Raw genomic sequence first — 22,431 nt, 5'->3', positions numbered from 1 at the left:
TAGTGGCCGTACCAATTCACTCTTCCCCCAACAGTGCAGGAGGGTTCCCTTTACTCCACACCCTCTCCAGCATTTATTATTTGCAGACGATGGGCATTCTGGCCAGTGTGAGGTGGTAGCTCACTGTAGCTTTGATTTGTATTTCTCTAATAACTAACGATGCTGAGCATCTTTCCCTGTGCCTGTTTCAGACTATCTTACCTTACTTAACCTTCACCCAGTGAGAAGCTAGTAACCCTCCTCAGCCGCAGGTACTGGAACAGGCACCTACAATCTGGGCATTCACTGTGCTCTGAGTGTAGCAGGAGAGACAGACAATCTAAATAGATGATTGCACAGACAGGATAAAATGCTTTGAGCACAAGTTAAAGGAAAATCAGAGCTCTGAACTCAGATTTTCAGCAGATACAGTGGAAGGTCTCAGTGGGCTTCCTGGTGGAAAATGCAACCCATTTGTCTAACAGCTAAACAAAACTGTATTTTAATGTGATCAAGAAAATACTAAAACTGGTCACTGTCTGCCTCCCTGCCCTTATTTCTCACTCTCCCTACTCCTCTCCTCATTCCTGGCATACTGGAGGCACACTTTCAGCATTTCAAATGCACCATGCTCTCTCTCCTGTCTCTCTGCCTAGAACACATCCCTTACGTCTACTCATCTCACCCCTGCTCCCTCTGCATGGCTAAGTCCTCGCCGTCTTTCAAGTCTCGGCTGAAACATCATCACCACGGGCAGTTTTCCCTGACCACCGCTCCCCTGGCACAGGGCCCTCCCCCTTGCTCTCTCTAACACCTGTTCCACCTACGGGGCTGTCAGCTTCACACGGACAGTAACCATGCCTGTGCTTCTCTCTGCAGCATCCAGGGCATCTGGCCTTTAGTGGCCAATCAGTAAGTATTTATTGGATAAATAAATAACTATTTATCTAATTTTCAAGGCATAATTTAAACTAGTGGATGTTTCACCCAACCAAAACAGCAAGTAGCAAAGTAAAATTTAATATCAACTTGAAAGAGGCCTCTTGAAGCTGGTTTGAGAAAGAAAAACTAGAATTTAGTGATTACCAACTGTTGGTGCTTCCCGTCCACTGTCTCATTTATCCTCACCATAACTCACATGACAGAAGAGGTAGGCATTTGTCAGAGGCTCAGAGCCATGAGGTGACTTGTCCATGCTCACACAGGGGTCACACTCAAGCTCAGAACGTCTGCCTCCAAACATGTGCGCTTCTCATCACTTCACACTGCTGTTCTTTAGTGGCTAAGCTGTGTTTGACTCTTCTGCGACCCCACGGACTGTAGCCTGCCAGGCTCCTCTGTCTATAGGACTTCTCAGGCAAGAATGCTGGAGTGGGTTGCCACTTCCATCTCCAGGGGATCTTCTCAACCCAGGGATTGGTCGAACCTGCATTTCCTGCATTGTGGGTGGATACTTTACCACTGAGCCACCGGGGAAGCCCATCATTCCACATCAGCTTAAAAACTGTTTAATATTAGAGTGAAAGAAAGGAAAGTTGCTATGTTAAGGCCCAGGCTACTTGCTTTCTAGATGGCTTCATGCTCTCACTCACCTGGCTGAGCCTTGTTAGTTTTCCCAGTTCTTCTTTGAGCTGGCTGGCTTCGGCATCCCTCACTTTTAGCTGAGCCTCTAACTCAGCCTCGTAGGCACTGAGATCTCCTTGGGTCTGCTGCAGGGATGCATTCACCTCATGCTGCTCTTGCAGGGCACTCTCTAGCTCTGCAAGCTCCTGCAAGGATTCAGTGTACGGTTAAGTACAGAGCCCTCACTGTGCTGCTTAAGCATCTGCAAGTCATTATAAGTAACCGGAGCACTTAAACCAAATGTGGGCCAGTCACTGCTGGCCAGGCACAGAGAGCATTCACTGGCAATATGATGAGGCTGCAGGCTGTGTGAATCTAGGTTGGAAAACAAAACCCTGACTGTTATCAGAAAAATCAGCAAGCTACAACGTGTTTTTCAGAGTAACCAGATGTGTGATCCTTTAAACGAGTCCTATGTATTCATAAGAAGGAAAAAAAAAAAGAGGATAAAATTTAAGGCCTATTTTCCTTCAGACATTGGAATAAATGTTTCCATTCATTATTTCACTATACCCTCAGAGTAACTGTGTAAGGCAAGGTACCATCCCCGACTTATAGATGCGGAAATGGAGAATGAACATCGAAGTAAACAGCACCGGGGTGTGCAGCTAAAAAACGGTAAGAGTCAGAATATGAACTGAGATTTCTCACTTCAAAGCCCACACTTTCTATTAAACCATAGTATGTTCACATACCAGAAGAACATGGGACTAGCACTCTCTATATTAAGGATGACAGAGAAACTTAAATGAATGTTGATAAGAATGTAAATACATATTGATTAATATGCCACAGTTCTGATCCATTTTAGCCCATTTTTTTATGATTAAACATTATAATTTTCATCTATTTATTTGGGATCTTGAGAATTAGACCAAACTACTCTGGATTACAAAGGAGAATCTTGTGATGAGAACTTCTATAGAAGAGTCTCTCAGTGGGTGATACAAGACCACCTAGCGTGAGCATCATCTGGGTTGCTTGTCCAGGATGCAGATTCTACATATAACCAACAGAGAATTAATATCCAGAATATATAAAGAGTTTCTACAAATCATTAAGAAAAAGACAGACAATCCAACAGAAAAAATTGGGCAAAGAATATGAAGAGGGAATTCACTGAAGAGAAAAACTGAATGGCAGGTAAGCAGATGAAAAGTACTTAACTTCTCCAGTAATTAGGGGGAGATGTACTTAAAATGAGACATTATTTTGCACAAGCATAGAGGAACAAGTTAAACCAACCATGAGGAAACAATCAGACAAATCTAGAAGGTGGGACACCATACAGAACTACTAGCTGGATTCTACACAAACACACACAAGCTATAAAACACACCCTTGGCATAATTGGGAAAATGTGAATATGGCTCAGATATTAGACAATATTAAGGAACTGCTGTTGATTTTCTAGGTGTAATAATGGTATCAGAGTGATGGAGGAAAACAGCCTCATTTTAAAGAGATGTGGACTAAAGGGATGATGTAACACCTGCAACTTTCAAATGACCCAGCAACATATATATATATATGGTAAACTATTCAATTTAGGAGAGCACACAGAAGCTCAATGAACTATTCTTTCCACTTTCCTGTAAATGTAAAAAAAATACAAAGATCATTCCAAATCTGGCAGATTGGCAAACACTAAGTCTGGCAAAATATTATATTTCCTGAATTTGATCCTTATTCTGCGCTTACGTTAGAAAATGTCCTTGTTCTTAGGAAAGACATGCTGAAATATTTCAAAGCTAAAGAGCATGATTGTCTACAACTAATTCTAACATGATTAGGAAAAAAATAATATAAAGATATACATAAAATCATGTAAAATTAAATATGAGATAAAGCAAATGTGGCAAAGTATTAATCGGTGACTCTGAATGGAAGATACAGTGAGTTATTCTTCCAACTCTCCTGTATGCTTGAAATTACTTCAAAATTAAGGCTTACAAAATAAAAGTTAGATAACTGTAAGGTGATGGCAAGGAAGTGGTGTAATGGTAGCCTTCACACTGCTGGTGGGAACAGAAATTCATAGAATTACTGTGGACAGTAATTTGATAATATCTCGTGAACTTGAGGAGGCACATATACTTTGCGTCACAGTCCCCTATGAACACAGTCCCCGGATATATGTAAGAATGTCACTCTCAGTATCATAATAGCAAAAAAACTAGAAACCATCTCAATATCCCCCAAGAAAAGGATGAATAAGCAATAACTTAAATGGTATGCTATGTACATAAAAAAAAAAACAGAGCTAAATGTGTCAATGTGCACAATTCTCAAAAACATAAACATGAAGTGAGAAAGGAAGTGGCCAAAGAATACACTATGTGCTTTTTATATAAACCCTAAAATTATGCGAAACAATAACACATATTTTTATAGATGGATATACATAAAATAAAAGAAGAGATATAGAGGGAAATAATATATTTAGGGTTTTGCTACTTTTAGGAGGCAGTACACAGAGGGTTTTAAGTATATCTGTATGTTTTATCTGTATATTTATTTTATTTTTATATCTGTACCATGTTGTTGGTACATGGTGCTAAATATTTTTTATATTCTTATATGCCTGGTAAATTTCATAACATTAAAACACATTAATTCAAATTTCCAGAGACAGCCCTACTGGGGATGAGGTTTGGGAACCTGGATTCTCTTGCAATAGAAAGTTTGCCAAACAACTTAACAAAGCAAGTGAAATCTGTGAATGAGCGTCAACAAATCAAGCATGGAAGGGTTTAATTTACAACGATGTGCCCGTCTTGTTATCTGTAAGATAACACTAACATTTGAAGTAATAATAACAAGAGTAAGAAAAACTGTGTTATACTTAATTTTGCTACACAAATAATAAAATATGAACATCTAATATAGTAATTATAACAGCTACACTTTCTTATTCTTTCAAGTTATTTGAGCACAGTACTTTTTGGGGATAGAAATTTTGATAAAATAATCTTCCTTTTCTTAGTAAAGGAAAAAAACGTCATTCCAAGCATATCACAAAGGGGAAAAAAACCCCAAACACTGAACAGCCACCACCACTTCTGTCACTTACAACTGCACTGTCGCTAACTTCCTTAACTAACTTCATTTGGACACCATCTACTTCTGAGGCCAAGGAAAACAGACAAGGAGAAACACATCATACCTTCCTCATATTTTCTGCATCTAAGGCAACTATTTCCAGTTGGTCCCTTTCCTGCTCGACCTCGGTCAACCTTCGCAGCAACACCTCTTTCTCAGCCTGCAGCCGTCTGCACTCGTTCTGGGCCTGAGCGGCCTGGCCCTTAACAGTCCCCAGGTATTCCTGCAGCCCACTGATGATGCCTTCTAAGTCCTTCTTCAGGGCTTCATTTGCTGCTATCTGGCCTGAGCAAGACAGAGAAAGGGAAGGTGAGGATGGTTACAAGATAATGCTTTCAGGATATATTATTACTGCATTTAGACTCCTTAGCTATTTGTTACTAGCTAAGAATGAAATTCTAAGCTTCCAAGTATTTCCTACTGTCTTATTTTTCATATTTAAGACACAATAATAGTTTCCCCCCTATTATCCATGGTACAGGAGTATCAAGCATGTACACAATAAAAATAGTATAGTCATTGGCGTTGCTTATGAAATGCTTAATTCATGCTGTAAAAAGTTCAAAGTAGTAATCTCCAAATAAAATAATGAAGAATGTGTAAAAAAGCTGAGATCTTACTACTGGACACACGAAACAAAACCAAGTCAAATCCAAGATTGGCAGCATTAACCTATAACCAGAAGACTTAAAAAAAACAACCACCGATCACACACTGGGTACCTACTATGTCCAGGCACTTTATGAACACTCTCTCACTTAATCCTCTCCAAAACTAATGATCATGACAAAAATAACTTGTCCCAGGTCACACAGCTGATAATGGCAAAACAAGGACTGGGATCTTTTTACACCAAGCCAAGGTTCTTATCACTGCAGGCTAGTATCTTCCTCTTCCACTATTTTGACAATGTCACAAATTAATTTGCGTTGCAAAAATAGATTCTAAAATTCTTTCTGCACTCTCCTTATAACCAGACATGGACTGCCTGATAGCAGTTGTAAGTGACAAGGATTTTATGCCTTAGAAGACAACATTCACCTGCCAGTGTTTATCGTGATCACGTATGGACTTCTTGCCATAGTGACCTGACTCAGTGGGACATCACCCCAAGAAAACCGAAATAAAAATTTTTAACTTTATTAAACATTTTTGAGAACTCTGTAAATATTTCCCTATCAAATATTAGCACCAACAGCTGAAGCATGTTCAGCTAATATTTGGATTAATGCCTGTCATTTTGAAACTGAGGTACCTCAAAGCATACTTAGAATTTTCACCTTCAGTAAGCTGTTGTTCAAGGTCCTTAATCTCTTCGGTTTCTTTAGCAATTCTAGAAAGTATCTCATCCAAACGACTCTCAAGCTGTCTGTACTGCTGGTTCATAACGCCAAGTTGTTGTTCTTCACCCCTTTTCTGAGCCTTCATATGGCACTAAATTGGAAAAAAAAAATCCAAATTCTTTCAATGTTTATAAAAATAATAATCCTTAATAACATTTCTAAGGAAGAATGGAAAAGAAAATGTAACAATTTGCATCTGTTTTGTGTCAGACACTGTGTTGTATTCACATGAACAGTTTTCTTTGTGACCCCATGGACTACAGCATGCCAGGCTTCCCTGTCCATCACAAACTCCTGGAGCTTGCTCAAACTCATGTCCAAAAAAAAAAAAAACTCATGTCCACCGAGTTGGTGATGCCATCCAACCATCTTGTTCTCTGTTGGCTCCTTCTCCCCCATCTTCAATCTTCCCAGCATCAAGGTCTTTCCAATGAATCAGTTCTTCCCATCAGGTGGCCAAACTATTGGCCAAAGTATTCAGCTTCAGCATGAGTCCTTCCAGTGAATATTCAGGACTGATTTCCTTTAGGATGGACTGGTTGGATCTCCTTGCAGTCCAAGGGACTCTCAAGAGTCTTCTCCAACACCACAGTTCAAAAACATCAATTCTTTGGCGCTCAGCTTTCTTTATGGTCCAACTTTATAGTCACACCCATTCGTGACTACTGGAAAAACCATAGCTTTGACTAGACAGATCTTTGTCAGCAAAGTAATGTTTTTATAATATTTTTGGGGAAACAGAGACATGACATAAATACTTCCTTAGAATTCAATTTTATTTTCAATTCTTTATACAAAGAAACATTTAAGTTCTATAAACTGCGAGTTGAGAGAGACCTCAAAGGCCATTTAGGCCAGTGATCCTCAAGATGGAGGGCCCTATGGAGGCACTCCCTTCTCCTCCAACCACTACCTATATCCCTGGTAGAAAAAGAGCTTTCACACACCCACACATACCTTGGCGGTCATTGGTTTAGGAAGCTACTGTTAACTCAAAGGATTGGATTGTGTTTCTCAGGTGTGCTGGGATAAAAAATAGAACAGAACTCTTTCACGCATGAGAACTGAATCTCAGATCCACCAAATGACTTGCCCAGGTATCCTTAGGTAACTGTTCTTATGGAGACAAAATCATTCCCCAGAGAACCTGTGTCCTCCCACTCACACTCTCAAAGCTCTAGTTTGCCCCCAGAGGATCAGAGGAACAGAACAAAAAAAAAATCAAGAGAAAGTCACCAGGAGAAAGAACTATATCCATCTGAGTAACAAACTCCATGCTTCTCAAGTCTAAGACTATAATTTGATTATAAAAGAACACTCCTTGATTTTACATGCTGTTGCCTCCAAATTCAAGAAGGAAAGTCTCTCCATTTCTGAAGAACAGATGAGGGCCAGCTTGACTCAAAGGGATTTTCAAAACTCCTCCTACTCTCCCAAAATACCCATCTGAAATCTTTCTCAAAAGGTAACTAAAGATAAAAGTTTAAATTCTAAGTAAATTTAGGATTTTTGTGGCTCAGAGTAAATTTTTAAAATCTTCTGTCCTCTTATCTGTATCAATAAATCTTAAAAATTCACTATTAAAACTTCTACTGAAATCTCTACACGCAGGACAAAGAATTAGTTCAACACATCACTGATCTGCATTAAACACATGGGAGCAGAAGTACATTCAGCGATTTCACCACCGAGGAGCTCACAATAGAGGTATCGTAAAAACAGGAACTCACATCTCTGACTCCTCCTCCTTTCTAAGTCCTTCGTACAGAGAGAGAGAGAAGGATCATACCTTAACTTAGAATGTGTCCTGTTAAAACCGAGCCGTTGAGAACAGAGGAGCTGTGGGCGGTACGCTTTCTAATGTTGCCTTGAAATTCATGTGCACTTCCCTCTCTGACAGCCGCATTTTTGTAAGCGCCTCCGAGCCTCTAACCTCCCAGCTCTTCAAACCACATTCCTGGCGGAGACTGAGCGGCAGCCCAGCCCGTCCAATCGCAAGCAGCCTCTGCAAGCAGGCCCCACCCTCCCCGCTTTAAATCACAACACAGGAAGCTCCCCCAAGCCAATCGCGAAAACCTCTGCAACAGACTCCCAAGGGCTGATTCCCTCCAGGTACAGTTGCCTTCTGCTTCCACAGGGCGCGTTAGACAGTGAACGGGGATACACATCTCCCCTTATCACGTCTGTTCCTCGATACCTCTGCTTCTAGCTGTGAACCGTTTTCTCTAACTAAAAGGGGATTTGATTTTTACATAGTATCTTTTGCTTTTGAAAACTAGTTAAATGCTTAAAGTTTGTTGAAAACTTGACTAGGCTTGGCACTCACTGAACTAATTTTAAAAGTAATTAATCTCTTTAGATTTGAAACTCCTCTGTGAGGAGAAAGTCATTGTAGTAGCATAAGCATGGGCTCTGCCTCTTCTTAAAAGGGAGACTTGGGAAATCATTTAATCTTTCTACATCATATTTTTATCTTATTTGTTGTTGTTCAGTCACTAAGTTGAGTCTGATTCTTTTGTGACCCCCATGGGCTGTAGCCCGCCAGACTCCTCTGTCCATGGAATTTTCCAGGCAAGAATACTGGAGTGGGCTGCCATTTCCTTTCTCCAGGGGATCTTCCCGATCCAGGGATGGAACCCACATTGCCTGCATTGGCAGGCAGATTTTTTTTTTTTTTACCACTGAGCAACTAGAGAAGCCCCCCCACTTTTTTTTTTTTTTTTCATCTTATGCAAGTTAAAAAGTCACCAATCCCATCTGGATGCTGTAATAAAAGAAAAGTTCCTCACCGTACATGCCTAAAACCAAGTACAATTCGAGACACATCACTGTCACTTAATACGTTTGTTTCTCATCATATCTCATTAACTGCTTTCTAATCTCTCAAGCTTTTACTTTTAAATGCTATTTGCAATTCAGAAAGATACTTCATCTGATTAGATAATAACAGTTAGTCTATATCTGCAGAAAAATATGCAAAATACCAAGCTTGATTCTTTCCCTCTTGCTAAAATGTTCACATTTTGCAGCATAAAATGGGGTGCCAACCAATAGCCAATAAGGTAACTTTGTGCAAACTAGAAAAAGATGCTCCTTCTGGGTAAATGAATTAAAGAGAGACACCCTCTGGTACTCAGACTAAAGCTACAACCCTAGAACTAAACTTCAGGAGTCTTAAAATCTGGCCTGCATGCTTCATCTCCACTAACACCTTCAAAACTTGCATGCCTTTCCTACTTTTCCTTTAACCTCTTTCTATATGTAACACTTTACAGACATCCAGTGTGTATTAGACTCCCTGTATGCCAAGACTGTCACAGTTGTTTGTTGAAAGCAAACAGTCAGTCTAGGGTCTAATTACACTCATAGATCACAGAACTCAAACAGTAAGAAAAGGAGCTTTGAGTAGGAGCAATAGGCCTGTTCTTCCCTGTTTTCCTTAATGCAATCATTCTAAATATAGTATTGGCCCTTGGGGATACAGTTCCTGTCCTTAGGGGCCTTACATGGAGTGGTCGATTTCTGAGCAAATAAATGTGATAAGGGAAGATATTACAGGCCATATTATATATTATTTAAAATCTCTAATTTTTCATGTGGGGTTTCCAGCGGCTCAGTGGTAAAATATCCACCTGCAATGCAGGAGATCAGGTTCGACCTCTGCACTGGGAAGATTCCCTGGAGAAGAAAATGGCAATCCATTCCAGTATTCTTGCCTGGGAAATCCCAGAGGAGACTGGCAGGTTACAGCTGGGTCGCGCAAGAGTTGGATATGACTTAGTGACTAAATAAAAACAACAAACAATATGTATACACACACATATTATACACACACACACATAAACATGTCGCTCACATTTGTGCGTCAAGCTAAGAGGTTTTCAGAAAGGACTCTGAGACTACAAATGATGAGACATAATATCTATTAACAGAAAAAATTATATTCTCACTTCCACAGAACAAGCCAAAGCTCTCTCCGTTTACTTACATGTTTTGGGTCTTCGGAATCCAGACTATCAATAACTCTTTGGAGGTCCTTGATCTCCTCCTGCTTTTCAGCAATTTCTCCTCTTTGCTTTTCCATCTGCATTTCTAGATCAAGAGCTTCCTGGCGTAATTTATTTAGAAGTTGTATCCTGCCACTCAGCTGCTTGAAAAGAAAGTCTTTCTCCGCTTCTGAAATCTAATTCCCCCCCCATGCCAATACACAATTAGTAAATGACAGAAACACTGATTTTCAAATTTATAGAAAACAACTAGTACAATTTTAAAAAGTACAATTGCATGCTCTATCAGATTTTTTTTTAGTAAAAGTAAAATGTAAGAGTTATCTAGGCAATCCATTCATAGCTTATGCTTTTATCTTTATTACATGTAAAAATGTTTATAAGAGCTTATGAAAAGTAAATGCAGGTAGTAATGAAATTTGTCATTCCAGTACAAATAACATAAATTATTAATAATAATAGTCATAGCCTTAACAGTAGTTGACTTTATACAGCACCTACCCTTGTATTAGGATATCAAACTAACAGTGTAATGAAAGCCTTTATTATAAGGCTCTATTATCTTTAAAAATATAAATATTTTAAAAATATTTAAATAACTCACTTAAAATAGCTATTTTTTCCTAAGTACATTTTATAAGGCTCTATTTACTTAAATACTTTGTACATTATTTACTTCTATCAAAAGCTTTGGCCAGTGCTGTTTTAAAACGTTCTTATAAATTACAGATTCTTATAAACTGTTCTTGACGGCTCTGTCCACCTCATCTCCCATTTTCAATCCTTCTTTACCTCCCGCCATCTCTCCTGCCAGATTTTCACCCAGTCTCCTTTCTCTCCGTGACTGCCATCACTTCTGTAGTCCAAGCCACCGTGTCTTGCCTGTACTAGACCACAGCCTCCAAACCAACGTACACATCTCCATTCTCTCCACCTCTCTCAACCCACTTCACTCTCATCAAGTAGGAGAGTGACCTTATAAAAATACAAATAAGATCAGCTACTCTACCACCTAAAGTCCTTCAAAGGCTTCCTATTACATTCAGGATAAAATTCAAACCCCTTAAAATGGTCTATGATGCTGGCATGAGCTTTAACCTCATCTTGACTACACGCTCCCTCACTCTGCAGGGGACTCTTTAGTCTGAAGCCCTTTGCACACTCGGTCACCTCCGCCTGGAAGCCCTCACTGGCTCCCTCTCATCCTTTCTCAGTCTAAGAGTCGCCTCCTCAGCAAGGCCTCTGTGGGCCGCCCCCATCTACATCCTTTTTATTGTTTCTGCTAATTTTCGTTTTTCCCCTCCCTACAACCTATGCTATTTATTTATACATTTCTTCTAAACTTATTTTTACTATCTATTGCCTACTTCCTGTCCCGGAGGGAGGAACACAGCGGTTCATTACTCAAGGCCCAGCCCAGGCAGCAACGGCCACACAAACCCGAATCAATTTCTGGTTACTCAACAATCTGAAAGTAACAACACAGGGTGTCTTTTTAAAAGAATATATAACTTGGACTTCATGTTCTTTTCTATTTACTATGGTGTGAATACAGTCACCATCATAATTTTGAAATACTGATTTTTAGAAGTTGCAAATAATTAAAACCTTTCACATACTTAAAAACTAAAATGTCAAAATACTTCCTTTTTTGAACTTTCTTCCTATTCAACTAAGTCACAGGTTTTGAGCTGTTTACTTCTTCATGACATCATCTTTTTACATACTACATTTTAGATCATTTATATTTTTGCTGCCTGTGTTTAATAATGTTATTATTGAGATGTCTTCTGGCTGTTAATCTAGGTCCCAGGATCTTAATGGTGGGGACTGTTTAATTAAATTAGGAAAGATATTAGGAAGGCATTTCCCTTGATAAATTAGACACTTTCATAATAGAGTAGATGGAATGTATCTTTTTTTACATAAAAGTAATGTATACCTGTACACTCTATAAAATGTTAATAAGATGTCATCCTGAATGGCAGGAAATGAAATTGGAAAATGCTAGAACCATGTTTGACTCTGAAATTTGTTATTCCACAATTAATTAGGCAGCAATGATCTGAAGACTGTTTGAAGACAGTCTTTACACAGTTATGAAGAGGGAAGCACATTTCATTTTTGGCATTTCCTCTTAGCAATACAGCTTTACTTTAACCTACTTTTTTAAGTTGTACAGCTTCTTCTAGTTGTTTAAATTCTTCAGTGGCTCTTAAAATTTGTTGTTCCGCCTTTTCTATTTCACCATGCAGTTCTGATAGTCGAGCTTGTGCTACAAATTTAAAAACCATGCACACAGACACACACAAGAAAAATCTTTAATTCTCAAATTTCTACCTTTTTCTTAGCAATAACTTCCTCTCCCCCCCAATTTAACTCTGTAATTATACATCACATGAATATAAAAAAGTAATTGCTTATGATAGCTTTCCTCTCTATTAATCTATAGAATAGTTTCATGATATGACATAGAGCTATAATTGATTCATTTACTTGTAAAATTCTTAACATAAAAGGGGCTTTACTTGATAATCCCCAAATTAAGGAACTTCTGAGAGGCTAAGGATTTTGCTTGAAAATATGCACTTACAAATCAATGATTTTCTACCTCAAATTTCTAATTTCTCTTCCCCTTCCTCCTTCCCCCCCCCCACCTCCTATAAGACTATGACCCCTTGAAGCTAGTCAGTACACATATCTGATTTAGTTTTGCTTTTCCCTTCCAAGCCTTGAATATAGTGTATGCAGACATGGACAGCCAGCCTCTTTTTTCCTGTCTCCAGGTCAACCTCTGTTGGCCTTCTGAGTTTTTCCAGTTAGCTGCCAACCAAGGGAAGAGGGGCCACTAATCTCACTGGCTGAGGTCCCCACAGTGGGCCATCATTACCAGGGAGGTGGATGCATGAACTCAAGACTGCTTTCTAATCCCCTCATATGCACACAGCTAAGTGGGTTAGTGCATTCAACGCTTGCCACTTGGAAGGTCTCTAAGTGGTCCTTGGGTTGATTTCTTTCTCTTTATGACTTGCCAGGAAGTGGTAAGATTCCTTGAATTACATGATTTGGGAGGCAACTGAGGAGATGGAGTGTGGAACAGGTCAGGAAGAGTCAGAGGTCAGCCTTGGACCCAAGCCTAAGGAGAATACACTAAGCCGGCTTACCCAAAGCACTGCTTCGGGTTTCAGCAACACGTATAGCAATCAATAACTGCACTTGCTTCAGTTATTACTAACTGTGCCTTTGAATGTGCAGGTCCAATGGTGAGAAGAATTTGTTGTCAGGACAACCAAATTTAAGCATTCTTGGAGCCCCTGGACATGTTGCCAAATTATGGTCAGAGTATAATTCTCCCTCATAACAGGAATGATTAAAAAAGAACCTGTTCAATGAATCACTACTTTTGTTTTAAACTTCTCATGTAAACAACATCATAATAAATACCTTCAGCATGTTTAACCAGATTTAAAAAATCAGCATATATATTCAATCTTTTTACATATTTAAAGAACTCAAAGTAACTTGTTTTAACCTGTACTTATTTTGTTCTCTTTGTCTTCCAGCTCCGTGTCCAGTGGCATATGGGCTTTCAAGTTCACATGCTCGTTTCTAAGTTGCTCCCCTTCCTCTGGCTCCATCCTCTTGATCTCAACTGACTGGGCATTATCCGCAATGTAACTCTCTGTGGCGAACATATTTCTCTTGTATCTGGACTTGCCAATGTAAGGGCTTTCATCTGGGGCTTTATCAACGTCAGCATACTAAAAACAAAGTAAAGAGAGCTTATGCCTTAGTAAGCAACTGCTATGCAGCCAAGTGACATTTTTCGCTTTATTAGTGAAGAATATAGCACAGAACTGCCTAAATACTAATCTTACATATATAGAAGTTAAAAAGATATATAAAACTATATATAAAATTCTTGTATCTTATTCTTAATACTAAAAAGGAACTAGAACAAAAAAATGGTCTCAAGAAGATTCTTCTTCCTATCCCTGAAGAGTGAGCTGGACTGACTGATTAAGGAAGTACCTACAGGCATGCGCTTTAAGTACCACTGAATCTCTCAGATCAGATGTCTAGGTGTTGTATTTTGGTTTCTTGGTTGGCATATAAGTAAAATCTCAGTCTAATAAATGTTAATTACTGAATTTTTACTAAATGATATATGATATTGATTGGAATCACTGGATCTTGGAAGTTAAATGGCTTTCCATTACAGTGACATTTATGGTATTTGTATAAATAGTGACTGATGAATAGTGAACCCAGTGGCTCCTGAACAAACCATACAGGGAGATGACTATGCCATGGCCACTGAAAAAGGCAGTGCAGTTTTCCTGGAAGTTTGGATTTAAGGAAGCTGACCAAACTACACTTTTGAGTGAGATAACTGACGATTAGAAGGTTGCTCTGGGTTACAAATATGGATGTGGGCAAATATCCTTTTGGGGCTTTTAAACTCTTATGGACACTGCTCTACCTCACTGAGCTAGATCATTCACAGGCTGAACCAAAATACATTTACTCTGCTGATAGCCTCATTACAAGAATGTGATTATCAATAAAATTTTTTTAAACATCACCACTACCCTGCCCTTCCCTGCCCCCTTCTATCCAGGCTTTAACTTGGATTACTACAAAATTAAAATAACTCACCTCTGAGGGATAATAATTTAGTGGCTCAAATTTAGCATCGATTTTATAAAAAGCCAACTCCTGTTCCAGTTCATACTGTTTCTGACATGCTCGCGTTAGTTCCATGGTCTTCTGTCTTAGCTGTTGGCCCAATTTGATAAGAAACAACACACAGACTCAATAAGTCAGTATAAAGGTAGACTGGTGTGGCAAGTTTTAATCATAACTGATTATTAGATTTTAAAAAATCCCACAGCAGATAGAACATTAAGAGCATTTTAACTTAATTCTAAAGTATTATAAAAAAATGAAACACAAAATTATCCTTTCATAAGAGATCACATAAGAGACCTTTGAAGTTTATTATTTTAGGATATAATGAAAAGTTTTTTAAAAAATCATTTAAATTTGCTTTATCCAAATGTGAAAATAATCAATTATTTTTAAGTAACTAGTCTACTAAGTATCTGCTTCCTGGTTTTTATAATAATTGGTACTAATTTATTTAATTGATTAATGATAGCTTCATGGATAGGCATGATATTAGCTATTAATTACAAAGAAATTAGGAGTGAGAAGGATGAAAATAGGAAATTGGTTTTAACTGTTGTACTGCTCTTGCTGTCATATTTTGGCTAACAACATCTTGGTTTTAAGTGTTTAGAACATTATTTTTGTAATAGAGGATAAGGGATATAAATAAGCTCAATTAGATCCAAATATGTGATATTATTAAATTTTTAATAAAGTAATCCTACTATATTACAACTTTTTAGTTATTCTTGGAAATTTTAGGAGCTAAAAGAAAACAAATCATCTAATCTAATCTTCTGAATTTATAAATAAACTACAAATGCCCAAGTATCACTGTTTTTTTTTTTTTGCCAGAGCTCCAGATTTGTTTCTAATGAGCAGCCATGTTTAAAAACAACTGGACTATATGAGGATCTTTTACTTTTATCTAGTTTGTTTCACTTTTTCTATTTCATATTCAGTGCTCCTATTTCATTTAGTTTATGTTTTTCAATTTCTCCATCTCTTTTTTTTGATGTTCTCAAGACTTTATCAAGCATAGTAGAAAAGCTTTTGTACACACACATATATAAATATATGAATAATATATATATTTTAGAAAACTTATGAATTCTTGCCTAACTAAAAAATTTATGACATTTTGATTCCACATTTGACAGTATGAATTGAATGCTAGATTTCTAATTTAAAACAATATGCAACAAGCAGCAAAGATTTACTATATAGCACAGGGAACTATAGTCAATATCTTGTAATAACCTATAATGGAAAATAAATTTAAGAATAACACATATGTATAACTGAATCACACACACAAAAAAGAATTCTACTTTTTAAAATTTAGTAATGTTTATCTTTTTGCCAGTTTTTCTAAATATTCTATGGACATCTAATAACAATGCATGAAATACAAAATTCTAAATATATTTGTGTAGGATATGATTAATATAGATTAAATATAAATCTATTCTATTTAAATTATTAATGATATCACTCAAGATGCTCCTATTCTTATTTTTTCTGCACTTGATAAAATATTCTCAGAGAAACGTATCAATATGATTATGTATTTTTTCTTTTCCCTTATATTTCTTCTGACTTTTGCTTTATATATCTTTCTTTCTTTGTTGTTAAGGTGTCCAGTGGTTTATGATATCTTCTTTGTGAACTGTACCTTTTATTATTAAAAATATTCATCCTTGTTTCATTTAAAATAAATAACTTAAAAAAGAAACTGAATCCCAGATTGGTTAACTGACTTGTCAGACGTTAGATAATTAGTGGTAGAAATTAAATATTTTATTAACTACCAGTACCAGCTCCCTTTCTACTAAACCAATTCTTGATTCATTTCAAAGGTCCACTAAGTGATTTCTGCTTTTTCATTGCCCCCAGCATTCAACAGTAGATACTAGACAAAAAATATGCATGCAGAAAAATTTCTTTAATACAAAAATGCAAGCTGAAGAGAATAAAACATAAAACAAACATGAACATTTTATAAGGTCCACGAAATCAAAGTCGTGCATGATTTACCTTTCAGTCATCTCCTGACTATCCATCTGAGGGGAAGCAAGGCTAACAGGGATAGCGGGTAATCCTGACAGAACTCATGGCATGCGAGACACTCAGCTAAGCATCTGGCGTGTGCTATCTCACTAAATCTTCACAACCACCGTGTGAGATGACAGAAGCTGTACAGAGAGGTTAAATAAGTTGCCCAGCTGCACAGCTGATAGTGGAACAGGCAGAGCTCAATTCCAAGCTTCCTGATTTCAAATCTAACACTGCTATACTACACTGCCTTCCATGTCCTGCGGTGGGGTGTCAAGCACATTACCCACAGAGATGCTTTCACTAATGCTCACAAGTCCCTGAGTCTCAAGAAAGCGACTCACAACCAACAGTGTCGACGACTCTTGGGCTCTTCTCCACAAAGATCAGCGGCAGTGTGTGCTCAGTTGCCCAGTCGTTGCCAACTTGTTGTGACCCATAAACTGTAGCCCGCTAGGTTCCTCTGTCCATGGGATTTTCCAGGCAAGAACACTAGAGTGGGTTGCCATTTCCTTCTTTGGTGGCAGTGGGGAAAAACAAATGTGACGGAACCATGCAGGATACATGAATTGGCCTCTGCAGGCAAACAGTCTGACCTTTGAACAATGCAGGTTTGACTGAGCAGGTATTTTCCAACAGTATTTACTGTAGTACTAGACAGTTAGTGGTTGGTTGAACCCGCGGATGCCAAGAAACTAAGGATACTGAGGGTCAACTAAAAGTTACACATGGATTATAACCCCCACGTGTTCAAGGGTCAGCTTTACCAAGAAATACTCTGTGCTTTGTGTCTTTTACAGCGGTAGGCTTAGCATACAGTAAGCACTCAATAAATGTCCACTGAAGAAATGTATAACTGAGAACAAAGTGGGAGTCTAAGGCCCTGGAAAGTAGGCTAGTCACAGTGTTAGTTGTGGATAATCAAGAGTTGACTGAAGTTAACATATTTACCAGTAGGAAAAATAATACAAATTCTTTTCCCCACATTCATACTCACTCTCCTATGTACACATTGAAAAAAAAATACATACACACACAAGCACATTTTTCAAAAGGCAAGCCAGTTTCAAAACTTAAAATGTCCGTAAGTATATTAACACAAGTTATCATGCAAACCATGAAAAAGAGTGTACAATTCAGCCCTGAACAAACTACCTTTAAGGAAGAATAAAGAATCGGCAGACAAGGGTCTGCAAGAAACCAAGACAAGGGCTAAAAGGAGAAAGAAGCAAACAGAGAGCATCACCTGGAGAAATCCAGAGAGCGAGGCTATGACAACGAAAGCTGCTCTTTACTGACAACTTACCTTAGGAAGGCATGTTTATTAACACCTGCATTATTTTTATATGGACGCATTTTATCATCATCCTACCTATGAGTTTCAAATTTACTATCATATTACTTAGTTTAGTTCATTTTAAATCATTTTCAGATTCATAACCTCACTTAGTCACAGGGCAGGTAAATAGTCCTCATTTTAAAACTGAGGAAACAAGAACAAGAGTTAAATAACTTAAATAACTTGAAAAAGATAATGAGAAATATTAATATTAAAGTTAATTATTTGTTGGTGGCAGGAAAGAAGGACCATTACAGGTTAAATGACCACCAAAAGTTTTCCTTCAATGTTATCAGATTTCATTTAGAAGTTAATTTGCATACTACATGAGGAATTACTTTATGAAACTAGAATATTCTACAACTATAAATGATATTACCACCAGACATTTTGCATAAGATAATGGAAAATGTTTTTCAAATGTAGGTTCCTAAAATAAGACAGAAGTCTTCTTTTAAAACATAGAAAAGTTCTTTGGAATCATAAAACAACAAGTAAAACAAGATGAATTTAAAGAAGAAATACAAAATAATTAATAAACATATATGCAATACTTCAATAACTAAAAAAAACTGTGAAATTGAAGCAGTGAGATTCCATTTTTTTCTACCCTATTTACAAGCTTAAAATGATATCAACTGAAGGACTGGGTTCCTTCACCCAATCCTATAGAAGTGTGAAACAATTATAAGCGTTTTGAGGGGTGCATTAATATTTATCAAAATTAAAAAATTTTAAACTTACAGTGATTATGCTAAGGAATTACTAGTATGAATGTATAAGGCATAAAGGTTTTTTTTTAAAAAAAGATTTTCTCTACAGTTCTATTCCTAATAACAAAAAAGTGGCAGCAACCTAAATATTCAGTAGATTGAATAAATTATGGAAAATCCATATAACAGAACACAATACAAACTTTGAAAAGAAAAAGAACTTATGTGTGTGTGTATATATGTTTGCACACATGTACGTGTATATGTAGTTTTTAACTTGGAGAGCTGTCCAATGATATACTATTTTATAAAAAATAAGAGGCAGAATTTTAAAAAATATACAGTAAGATTCTTTTTAAATCAGAAAACATTCAAAGGTATATATATGTATATATATATTCAATTACGTGTGTAATTAATATATATTGCATAAGCATAGAAAACAAAATGGATACATATTAACCTCCAAAGAATGGGATAGGGAAAGAATGAAATCTTCATTTTCCACTGTATACATTTGTGTTGTCTATTCGTTATAATAAACATATTAACTTTGTATATAATGTGTTTTAAATAGTTAATGATAAAAATAACATAAAGACTTAAAGAACAGCGCAGTCTGCCTTCTAATCAAAAATAGTTACAGAAAAGAAACAGCAAACACTGTTGACGATTTACAAAACATTTATTTACAGCACAAACATATCAACATTATAAACAAACAAAAGAGAAAACTAGGTAACTGTAAGAACTTATAATTTTGGGATAGCACACAAATATAAAATACAAATGGGAGGGGACTCGGATAAACCCATGGCTGATTCATGTTGATGCTTGGCAGAAACCAACACAATATGTAAAGCAATTATCCTTCAATTAAAAATAAATAAATACAATACTTTGCCAAGGTTTCAACAGGTTGACTAACATGCATGGAAAATCTCAGCATATGGAAATTATAATCTTCCTTTATCTTAGTAATAAAAGTGAATTTTATATTACCAAAAAAGATCAATAACTCAGGAAAATTTATTAAATGTTCACAAATGTCATGTGATACCAAGAACTTACCACAGTAAGTACTGTTTTTAAGTATTGTTTTTTGTATTTTAAATACAAACATTAAGTGATGGCATAAAGAGTTCACTGCTAAAATAAAACTGACTGTAATATGTCTCCAATGATTTAATTACTCATCAACCCATTCTATTATGGAAAGGAGTGCAACAGATGTATGTATAAGACTATTGATAATCATTGAATTATTAACATTGTATATAATATGCCTTCAGAATATGGTAGGCATATTTGAAAACTACATCCAAATAAAAGGCATATGAAGAAAGCTACAAATGTTATGAATATTTGGCTAACAGAGCTGGGAAAGCCCTCCCGATTTTTACCATGTCCCCCACTGATAAAGAAGTGCTCAGGAAAGTGGCATGTAGACTTTAAGCAAAAATTTCTCTCTTCACACAGAGAAGGGAATGTTTTTTTCCCCTTGTTTAAAAAAGTAAGTGTTTAGACAGAATTCTTGTCAACAAATCAAGTAATTAAGCCAGAATGCCAATTTTGAAAGAGGGAAGCAAAAAAAAAGGGGGGGAGGATTCTATTAATTATATGAGAAATACAGTTCTCTAAAGTTATGCTTAGATCAGAGAAAGAATTGTCAAATGAAAAAAAAAAAAAAAGTTCCAGGAGCTATTTTTTTCCTTCAAGGAAAGTAGCCTAATAATTTTACAGGATCAGATTCTCTAGGTCGAAAAAGTCTTCTAAGGTGATTTAGTTCATCTCCCTGACTAATTTTTTTTTAATCTTTCTTCTAAGTACATGCTTGTTTCAGTGATAGCAAACACAATCCAGAGTTATCACATTTTATCTCAAGACAGTTATTAGATTTCCTCTTCATTACAAAAGGAAAAACTGCTTCCCTATAATACTATTTGCCATTTAATTTTATCTCTTGGGAGCTTCATCAATAACTCCAGTCCCTCTTCCATGAAACAGCCCTCTGACCATCTGAAGGCTTCAGTCACAGGCCAAGACAGCACATGCATCTTTTGGGCAGCCACACCATACAGTGCGCAGTCAACTACAACATGTCAAAACTGCAGCACATTATTTCTGTTAAACCACATCTTCCCCATTCTATGGTCAGGAAGTTGTGTTTTCAGACCTAAGAACAGAGAATTTTCTATTTCAAGAGAATACAGTCAAGGCAATGTAAAATACAGACTTACCAGTTCATTTTTCGTGTTAAGGTTACTCTCGAGCTCCTCACAGCTCTTTTTTTGTAGCATAGCCTCCTCTTTTAATGATTTGTTCAATTTATCTTGATTTTTCATTTCCTCAAGGAACCGTGCTTGTTTGCTTTTAAGCTCTTCAGTTTCCATCATCTTCTTCTCCAGGTCTCTTTCCAGTCTTTCTACCTCTTCTACCAGTACAAATTGAATACTTTATGAATCATTATATCTTCTATTTGAAGAAAGGCAGGACTATTTCTTAAATAATAGCAAAAGAAGTCTTAGAATAGTAAAAATACAATTCTACTTTTTAAATTATTCACTATGGTCTAGGAAAAAAAGACTATTTTGAGCTAGAAAGTGATTTATACTAAAAGGAAGGAAGGCATAATCATCTGGATAATGATTTTAAAAGAAAACATTTTAATTCCAAGCATTTAATTCAATTAGTATGTTTATAAATGAGGTGGCTTTTTCCAGGTCTCTTAGAAAAAAACATGCAAAATTTTATTTGGTATTGGTGATTATACTTTAAAGGATGCTGCAAGCATGTTTACAAAATAAAATACCATGTTATCCTGCATGGCAGGCAGATTCTTTACCAGCTGAGCTACCAGGGAAGACATCTTAAGAATCCTTCTAAGGCTTCCTATGATGCTTAGGATAGGATCCAAAAGGTTTACGTCAAGAACTGACAAGGCTTTTCATGATTTGGTCCCAAATCCCCTCTCCAGTCCCGTTTTCAAGCACACATTTCTGAAATGATTCCACTTCTTCAGTTTTCTGATGCCTGTTCTCAGTTGCAGGCTTTTATTCACACCTTCTGCCTCGAACTGTCTTCCTCTGTCTCCTACTGGCCTATTCTGCATCCTCCAGGTTTGGTTTTTTAAAATAAAACACTATGAGAAGTCAGCCCTGACTCTACCCTCCCCAGATAAGATGCTTCTCAGGAATGCTATGATGCCACCCTGCACCTCTGTCGTGGCCCTCATCACAGGGGAAGTTGGTGTCTGCCTTCCCCACTAAAGTCTTAAGAAAGCAGAAACTGCATCTATCTGTGTTACCACTGGATCCCAAGAGCTCAGCATCACTAAAAGCTCCTAATTAACATTCAAAGTTGCAAATGAATCATAAGTACTTTAAACATTTCCCCCAACATGACTTCCTTTTGCATCATTTATGTTTTTTAATTATTCCAAAACATCACTTTCTGGGCAACAAATGTTGAGTTAGGGGGGATCCCAAACTAAAAAAAGTTAACCACATTTCTCAAGTGTTGGATCAAACTACATGAAACTGCTGTTTTTATCAATAAACAAGGACTAACATCAATTTCAGATGGTTGAACATACAGGT

The 22,431-nt window shown here is 37.0% G+C and overlaps 1 protein-coding gene across 2 annotated transcripts in view; it reads right to left on the bottom strand.

Annotated features, from left to right (window-relative positions):
• CNTRL (centriolin) overlaps window positions 1–22,431 on the bottom strand; it is an 81,972-nt gene that overhangs the window by 40,690 nt on the left and 18,851 nt on the right. For both annotated transcript variants that reach the window (XM_065946906.1, XM_065946907.1), the window contains exons 7-14: window positions 21,073–21,266; window positions 14,714–14,833; window positions 13,587–13,815; window positions 12,220–12,329; window positions 10,036–10,230; window positions 5,985–6,138; window positions 4,769–4,989; window positions 1,572–1,748 (exon numbers count right to left, since the gene is read on the bottom strand). In XM_065946906.1, the coding sequence (XP_065802978.1) occupies window positions 1,572–1,748; window positions 4,769–4,989; window positions 5,985–6,138; window positions 10,036–10,230; window positions 12,220–12,329; window positions 13,587–13,815; window positions 14,714–14,833; window positions 21,073–21,266 (1,400 nt within the window). The remainder of the gene's footprint in view (window positions 1–1,571; window positions 1,749–4,768; window positions 4,990–5,984; window positions 6,139–10,035; window positions 10,231–12,219; window positions 12,330–13,586; window positions 13,816–14,713; window positions 14,834–21,072; window positions 21,267–22,431) is intronic.

This window comes from Muntiacus reevesi, chromosome 10 (genome assembly GCF_963930625.1).
Source record: "Muntiacus reevesi chromosome 10, mMunRee1.1, whole genome shotgun sequence".
NCBI lineage: Eukaryota > Metazoa > Chordata > Mammalia > Artiodactyla > Cervidae > Muntiacus > Muntiacus reevesi.
Note: the sequence above shows the minus strand (reverse complement) of the source record. Positions and strands in the feature narration are given on the sequence as shown.